An 8,471-nucleotide genomic window follows, 5' to 3' on the forward strand; every position below is an offset into this window, starting at 1 on the left:
CAGCATTCTTTCCCACATTGGTAGTGGGTTTCTTTCTCATTCAAAATCAACATAGAACACTCTTTGAGTCCCTATATACAGTCATATTTGAGAATTTATTTTAAGTATTTGGCGAGTTCATATATATTGAGATATTTTGAGGAATTCAATTCCGACACATTGAAAGCCTTTTATTTCTATATTTGAGATTATACGATTGTAGAGGCTCCATTAAGAATCTCATTGAAGCCACCATGTGGTTCTTGTTGGTGCACATTTTCCACATAAACAAATAATAATGCACATAAATGAGTGTATACAAATCTAATTCGGCTCGGCTTCCACAAGCCAAAGCATGCATGGTGGTTGTCGCCGGACCATAAAATTTTAAAATGTATGAAAAAAAGGACCACCTACGCACCCCATTAAATTAATAAAAATAGTTGGGCAAAAATATCAAGCAATTGACTTCTTCACAAAATTGTTGAAACATATAATTCCAAAAATACCCTTCAACAACCCTCAAAACGCCGCAACAACCCGCACTCTCTCTGCAAAGACACCCTGTTTTCTTATAAAACCCTCCCATTCTCTCTCCTTCCCTTGCTCAGGTACCCTCTGAGATTTCTCCCTGCAATCTCATTGTGCCTTCATACCAACAAAAAAGAAAAAGATCTTGGGAAAGTCTTAACAAAAATGGCGCTCACAAGCAGCAGCTCTCTGATTCCCACCAAATCTGCCTTCCTTCAAGGCCAGTCTCTCTTACCCTCTTCCAGAACTCACCAACCCTCTCTGCCCATCAAGTCCGTTCGGCCAATCGTCGCTGTCCATGCCGCAGAGCCAGCCAAGAACCCAGTTGTCTCCGATAAGCCGCCGAAGCAGCAGGCTGCTCAGACGGCGGCTCCTTCTTCTTCGGCGACGAGCCACAATGCGGTTCCGGCGAAATGGAGCGTGGAGACATGGAAATCTAAGAAGGCGTTGCAATTGCCGGAGTACCCGAATCAGGAAGATCTCCAGTCGGTGCTCCGGACCCTCGATTCGTTCCCGCCTATTGTGTTCGCCGGTGAGGCGAGGAGCCTGGAGGAGCGTATCGGAGAGGCTGCTATGGGAAACGCGTTTCTTCTTCAAGGTGGGGACTGCGCTGAGAGTTTCAAGGAGTTCAATGCCAATAACATTCGTGACACCTTCAGAATTCTCCTCCAAATGGGTGTCGTTTTGATGTTCGGAGGCCAAATGCCCGTCGTCAAGGTAACAGTTTTTCCCTCTAAATTATACGAAATTTCTCTGGTTTCTTGTTGTTTCAATGAAAGTTCAGTTATTTGTGAGCATGTTTCGAATTGAAGTGAATTTTCAATCTGGGTTCGTTGTTGTTGCTTGAAATTTTAGTAATTTGTGTGTAATTTTGGGAGTTGAATGGATTGTGAAACTGGGTTGTGGTTGTTTGTTTAGGTGGGAAGAATGGCGGGTCAATTTGCGAAACCCAGATCGGATTCTTTCGAGGAGAAGAATGGTGTGAAGCTGCCTAGTTACAGAGGAGACAATGTGAATGGAGACGCCTTTGATTTACAGTCGAGGACTCCAGACCCTCAGAGACTGATCAGAGCCTATTGCCAATCTGCTGCTACTCTAAACCTTCTGAGGGCGTTCGCCACAGGAGGTTACGCAGCTATGCAGAGGGTCACACAGTGGAACTTGGATTTCACAGAGCACAGCGAGCAGGGTGATAGGTATATTTCCTCACTTTTACCATTTTAGAATTTAGATTAGTGATAAATTTAACTAGAATCATGCGGCATGAACAAGCAAAAGACTTAATTACTTAACGTAAATTAATTTAGTTAGATTTTGATGTTTTTGTGTCGGTGTTCACGAGTTATTAAGTTTATGCCATATACGCCCTCAATCATTATCATTGCCTTGCCTATTTGTTTGTTTCTTTCATATACTCCAGTATATTCGTCGTTTAGATGTGTTAGAAGACTTTTCAACCTTTTGTATCTTTTGTGCTATCATCTGTTCCTCAAAGCTATCACATGCAAATGCAGAATCTAATGCTCTTTTCGCCAATCAATTTTGGGACCACATGAGTAATATTTAGTGCGTGAGTGGACAGTGAACGATGCTTAATATCACGTGATCTGGTGGTGTTTGATATGTTCCTCCAAATAATCCAATAATAGTATAGTGAAATGTCATATTGATATGAATTCAAGTGTACCAAACTTTATATTTTATTTCGGTTACCATTTATAGTAATTTCACCTGATAACATGTTTGGCATGGCAGATATCGGGAGCTAGCTGCCCGGGTGGATGAGGCCCTTGGATTCATGACTGCTGCCGGGCTCACAGTTGAGCACCCTATCATGACAACCACTGAGTTCTGGACGTCTCATGAGTGCTTGCACTTGCCTTACGAGCAGTCTCTTACTAGGTTGGATTCAACTTCCGGCCTTTACTATGATTGCTCTGCCCATATGCTTTGGGCTGGCGAGCGTACCAGGCAACTGGATGGTGCTCATGTTGAGTTCCTTAGAGGTGTTGCCAATCCCCTTGGAATCAAGGTAACTCATATCCCGTACGATGCATATGTCCCATTTCAATCAAATTACCTATTAAGTGGATAAATGAATGCAACATCATATTTTTTTAAAACCTGATGCCATATGCAGATTATTGGAATTTTTTCTTGAGATCTTTCTCTTTCTTGCTCAGATTAAGGAAAAAAGATATTGCTATGTTTAAATGGAACAATGGGTCTTATTTGGATTAAACTTTGTGAGAATACGCTAAGTTGAAATGGATCATATGATTAGTCGAAATTCACTTTGACTACTATATGGTTTTGACACATTTTGCACGTTACTGTATATTCTAATGGATTTTAATTACTGCAGAGGAGACTAATATAGGATCACTTCTTGTGATGCAGGTCAGTGATAAGATGGATCCAAATGAGCTTGTTAAGCTCATTGAAATTTTGAATCCTCAGAATAAAGCTGGGAGGATAACAATCATCACAAGAATGGGAGCTGAGAACATGAGGGTGAAACTTCCTCATCTTATTAGGGCAGTCCGCAGGGCAGGGCAGATTGTCACATGGGTTAGTGACCCAATGCATGGAAACACCATTAAGGCACCTTGTGGTCTCAAAACACGTCCTTTCGATGCCATAAGGGTATGATTCTTGTTGTTTCCTTTTTGCTATATTCAACTATTAGGTTTATGGATCACATGTTGTAGATTAGTCGTGGTAATTGATAAACACATTGGTTCAGTGCACCTAATTAGTAAATAAATAAATAAATGTTTTTGTGGAAAGCTTAGCAGCCATGGAAACGAAAATAAATTTGATTGAGCTTGCACATTGTTCACACGTATTTGTTGGTTTTGTCTAATTGGGTGCTTATAGTCATGGTACTTACATATTTTAAACAGGCTTTTCAACTAGGCTTTCATGAATCATGACAACCTGCTGAGTGACGATAATGTCACAATTTGCTATTGGCTTCTTTACTTGGTGGATGATTGTCATCCACCAACACTTGCACTCAATTCATTGTCCTATGGTCCATATTGTTGAAAATTTCTATGAGTTTGTTGGGGTGGGGGCAGCCAGCTTAAGTGTCTCACTTGGTGGCAATTCTGTAGCTTTAAAGATAGACATCTTAATAATCATGTCCTAGCAATTGACTCGTCTGATGGCGCAATGTGTAGGTGTAGTAGTTAGGTGTAACAGTCAAAATGGAAGCACTAGAAAAGCATATTCGAGCTTCAGGTTTTTATTCTTTTTATTTTTGTTTACGGGATTGGGGAAGAAGAGAAAATGGGCGAAAATATCGGCGAAAATTTTAAAATGACCGTTTAGGTAGGTAAGCGATTGTTTTCAAAAGCGACTTGGAGCCCGTTTTGCGTCACAAAGAACTCATTTTCTTAGCAAGAAACAAAAGAAGTCTTCCTTTTTGTACAATGCTTTCCACGATCCCTTTTTATTCTTTTTTTCGCTTTGAGAGATTGGATATTGCTTTACGTAAATCATTTTTTTGTTGGCTGGTGAGACATCGTATACGAGTATGTGTATTTAATTTTGTGAATTAGATCTCTGATAACAAGAATGGTTTACCTGTACCTGAACTTTATTATTTGCTCTTTGTTCAGGCTGAGGTGAGAGCGTTCTTTGATGTGCACGAGCAAGAAGGAAGCCATCCAGGTGGTGTTCATCTTGAGATGACAGGCCAGAATGTGACAGAATGCATCGGAGGTTCACGCACTGTGACATTTGACGACCTTGGCTCGCGCTACCACACTCACTGCGACCCAAGGCTCAATGCCTCGCAATCTCTTGAGCTGGCCTTCATCATCGCCGAGCGCCTCAGGAAAAGAAGGATCAAGTCACAGCATTCAGTTGCGGCTTTAGGTCTGTAGAATGGTTTCAAGGGTGAAGAACCGCGGAAGTTGATTCTTTTTGTCTTTTTCACTAAAACTGTACCGTGTTACCACATCACTGCTGTTTAGAGTTAATTCATGTTGTGTGTTGTATGTGTATACTGTAAGTGATGCTTTGAGACTTTGAAGGGAAGGAAAAATAAATTACGGTAAATTACATTTTGCCTACTCAAATTTGGATGCAATTACAAACGCATGCATTATCTTTAAAATATTGCAACGTAACTCACCAGCTTACGCTTTAGTTGCAAAGTCATTTGCTCGGCATATGTTCTGTTAAATTAACATATAAGTGATACGACGCTACTCTCAAAGAAGGGTCGTCTTCAAGTGAACTATTTATACGGATATGGTTTACCGTTGGAGTAGCGTCTTAGTCCAAGTGTCCAACAATACAGTACAATGTCGTGTTTTTAAAGCATACACATAACAATGCAATGTTGGATTTAACGTTAAATCAATGAATCCATTCAGATGACACCGGTGTTTATTGTAAACCATTTCCATATGGTTTTCCATGTAAATGAGACTGACATATAATTAATGTCGTATCAATTGTGTTTATTGGCATATCGTTAACTGCGAACATATCAACGATATAGTAAACAAATATTAATGACATGCTGAAAAACTCATGTTATTTTCTTGTAGGTTGTTATTGGTCTTTCTCCGTTATTGTGTGTTTTGATTTTCTTTAAATCATCATGGAGCAGTGTATTTTTCTTGTCAGATATCATGGAGCAGTTTGCCAGCTCAAATTTGTTTTAGTCCTCTTTTGAAGAACTTCACAGGAGAATGGGCTGGTGTTACGTTTAGTATGTTGTAGCCAGAGCCGTCTCTGAGATTTCGGAAGTTCTGTATAAAATTTATGAAAGGATCCCTTTTTAAGATAGTTTTTTTTTTTAAGGACAATATATTGGTACTAGAAAATTATAACTTAAATCAAAACAATTTTTAGGACTCACTGATTGCAAGTTTACAAGTGTCATTAAATAAGTAAAAAGAATTACAAACATAACCTTCATTAAATAATAAAAAAACAGTTCAACTTAAGAAACCAAATAAAAAAATTAAAAAAAACTTCAAAAACTAACTTTAAAGTTTCACTTGAATATATAGCATTATTATATAATAAAATTGAAAAGAAAATCGTTTTTTAAAGTGTTATTATTGGCATTCCTAATATCTCATTATATACTCCAAATTTTTATATTTAAAATTCACACTTGTAAAAGTGCACTATAAGAATTTGTTTTTTTTTTTTAACAAACGATATTATCTACACTAAGGGTGTGGGAGAGCTAGCTAAGTCTCACAATGGGCTAGCAATAATGTGGTTTAAATTCGTCTTTGGCGAGAATCGAACCTAAGACCTCTCACTTACTAGTGAAAAAGAATACCACTAGACCGTAGTACTAAGTAGCAAGTGAACTATAAGATTTTTTTTTTTTGAACAAACGATATTATCTACGTTAAGGAGGAGGGGTGGGCTTAGTATTGCAATGGGTTAACAATAATGTGGTTCAAATTCGCCTTTGACGAGAATCGACCCTAAGACCTCTCACTTATAAGTAAAGAGGAATACCACTAGACCGTAGTACTGAGTGGCAGTGCACTATAAGATTTTAAAGTGCTAATAAAAGTATTTTTTTTAATATATATAACATTATTACATATAAGAAGCCTTTTAGAGAAGGGATCCCCATTTTTTTATAAAAATAGGGATTAGTTGTGGGGTCCACACCACAACTAACTTTAACGATGTAAACCATCTATTTTTCAAGTTGTACCTCATAGATCATCCTTGCAAAATATTAGCCAAATCGGAAATATTTAAGACTTCTAATTAGGTTCAAAGAAATGAAACAAATGTTTTGTTACATAAGAAACAATGAAATTTGATCTTGATAATTAAATAGGCAAGTGGTTTCGGATCTAATTGAATTTTTGCAAGAATGATATATGAATCAAGACTAACAAAATCGACGTTTGAGTCGTTAAAATTCGATGTGGAGTGGACCCCACACCTAATCCTTTTTTTTTTTTTTCAAAAAATGAGGATCTCTTTGCATAAAGAGCCTAATTACATATAAATATAAGATACCAAAATTTTTTAGGGGCCTTGTGTAATTGCACATTTCGCTCCCCCTCAACGTCGTCTCTGGTTGTAGCCCTAAGTAGAGGGTTGATCAAAAATTCCCTCATGAACATTTTTATTCACAAGTGAAGATTTAGTTAAATCTCAATAATTTTTCTGGGTCCTTTATTGTGCATGGGAGCAGAGCCCGTAGGTTGATTACTTGCAATTCTCAAATAACAAAGGTAACCATTGTCAATTGGTTACGAGGCGGAGGTTCTTAATCCTAATATCAACTTACAATTGTATAAGACTCACATTTCAGATTTGCCTACAATAATTAGGGCTTAAACTTTTACCCAAAAATTTCAAAACCAACCCAACCCAATTCAAAACGACCCGACTTTTCGATTTTTATCCCAAACTGACCGATTCGGTTGCAAATTCAGTATAGAAAGTCAATCTTTCGGTTCATTCCGAACCAAACCGATATTTATATATTTATGAAGTTGTTTTGAAATGTCATATGAATTTATACATTTTTTTTTATTTGTTGTATGAACCGAGATTTTAAGCGATTTGTCATATTAACTTTTTGAAATCATTAATTTGTTATCTCATCCTAACTACATTAAGTTTTCAATTCAAAATAATTCATGACTTATGTTTGGGGTTATTTTGGGCATTTCAACACCTCATTACTCCGTTAAGTTCGTGATTAATTTGTCCTCACTCTAACTTTGTTAATTCTCCCTATAAACCTTAGACTTTGAAGGAAATCAGTTGAAAATGTTGCGAACATTAAGCAAGATTTTCTCATTATTTGGTGCCTTTGATTTTTAACATGATTAGGCAATGGACTAATACTTTTGACATGGTAGCAACGAAATGAAAGATATGGTCATTATTAATCACATTTTGTTTATGGACGTGATTGGCCATGTTGAATCCTCAAAATTTGCAATGAGCTTTTCAAATGAACACGACATGTTTTTTAATTTGTCAAAATTAAAGGATTTGTACTAAACTACAGTAAACAACTTGTAGAAAGGAGGTCAAAAGTCCGAACTAATCATGTAGACAAGTCATGTGTAAGACACATGACTTATTTTGGATGAAAACTTAATGGTGTTAAAGTGACGACTTCACTTCAGTTGTAGATCGACGACTTCACAATCTCACAACACACTCTCTCTCTCTTCTCCCTCTCTCCACCATGACGACTATCACCATCGCCAAAGTTCCTCCTCTATCCCCCTTCTCACCACCATCGCCACAAATCAGCCACCACCACTCCGTTTCAGCCATTGCCACCACTGAATTTCAACCACCACACTTTACCGAACCGACTCAAAACTGAAATATGTTTCGGTATTCTTGATTTTTGGGATCCCAAAATTTTTTGTTCGAAGTCGGGCCAAAAAAATATATCTGACTATTTTGGGATTGGATTTCAGGAATCCATTTTCGGTTCAGATCCGAAATCCCTCTTATATTTAATACAATCATCATTTGACCGTCAGATATGTAAATATATTTCGTTAATGCAACCATCATTTGATTGTTGAGTTGATGATTATATTAGATACATATAAACATTGTGACAAATTCTCGAAATTTCATACGTTTCTTATTTTCCAAGTGTTTTTTTTTTCTTCCCTTTTCTAAGTTTTAGATGCTTAAAAGGACAAATGAGAGTACGAGAAAGAAAAAAATCGTAAACTTTACAGGAGTCAGGAGTAGTGAGCAAAAATCTGGGTAAAGTACAATACAAGCAAATAGAAAAAAATGCTAGGAAGACTAAATATTTGAATGACGTAACATACTATCGAAGACTAAATATTTGAATGACATATCGTACCATCGAATATTGATGAAGTAAATAATGTACAAAACAATAATTTTACTAAATGATATACAAATATGATTCGAAAAAGTAATATCCCTGAAATTAGTCGGAAAGAAAATAA

At 37.1% G+C, this 8,471-nt stretch overlaps 1 protein-coding gene across 1 annotated transcript; it reads left to right on the plus strand.

The window, feature by feature from the left end:
• The first annotated feature begins 546 nt into the window (after positions 1-546).
• On the plus strand, positions 547-4,598 carry LOC126601666 (phospho-2-dehydro-3-deoxyheptonate aldolase 1, chloroplastic-like). The gene is made up of 5 exons (XM_050268409.1): positions 547-1,227; positions 1,429-1,706; positions 2,266-2,542; positions 2,911-3,156; positions 4,137-4,598. Exons 1-5 carry the CDS (start codon positions 676-678, stop codon positions 4,401-4,403), a joined length of 1,620 nt encoding a protein of 539 aa, XP_050124366.1. The 5' UTR covers positions 547-675; the 3' UTR covers positions 4,404-4,598.
• The last annotated feature ends 3,873 nt before the right edge of the window (positions 4,599-8,471 follow it).

This window comes from Malus sylvestris, chromosome 15 (genome assembly GCF_916048215.2).
Source record: "Malus sylvestris chromosome 15, drMalSylv7.2, whole genome shotgun sequence".
Taxonomy (NCBI): domain Eukaryota; kingdom Viridiplantae; phylum Streptophyta; class Magnoliopsida; order Rosales; family Rosaceae; genus Malus; species Malus sylvestris.

Excerpts from the sequence above, each read along its gene's own strand:
- LOC126601666 (XM_050268409.1), top strand. The coding sequence starts at position 676 with ATGGCGCTCACAAGCAGCAGCTCTCTGATTCCCACCAAATCTGCCTTC. Across the intron at positions 1,228-1,428 it reads GCCAAATGCCCGTCGTCAAG|GTGGGAAGAATGGCGGGTCA; the intron begins GTAACAGTTTTT and ends TTGTTTGTTTAG. Across the intron at positions 1,707-2,265 it reads CACAGCGAGCAGGGTGATAG|ATATCGGGAGCTAGCTGCCC; the intron begins GTATATTTCCTC and ends TTGGCATGGCAG.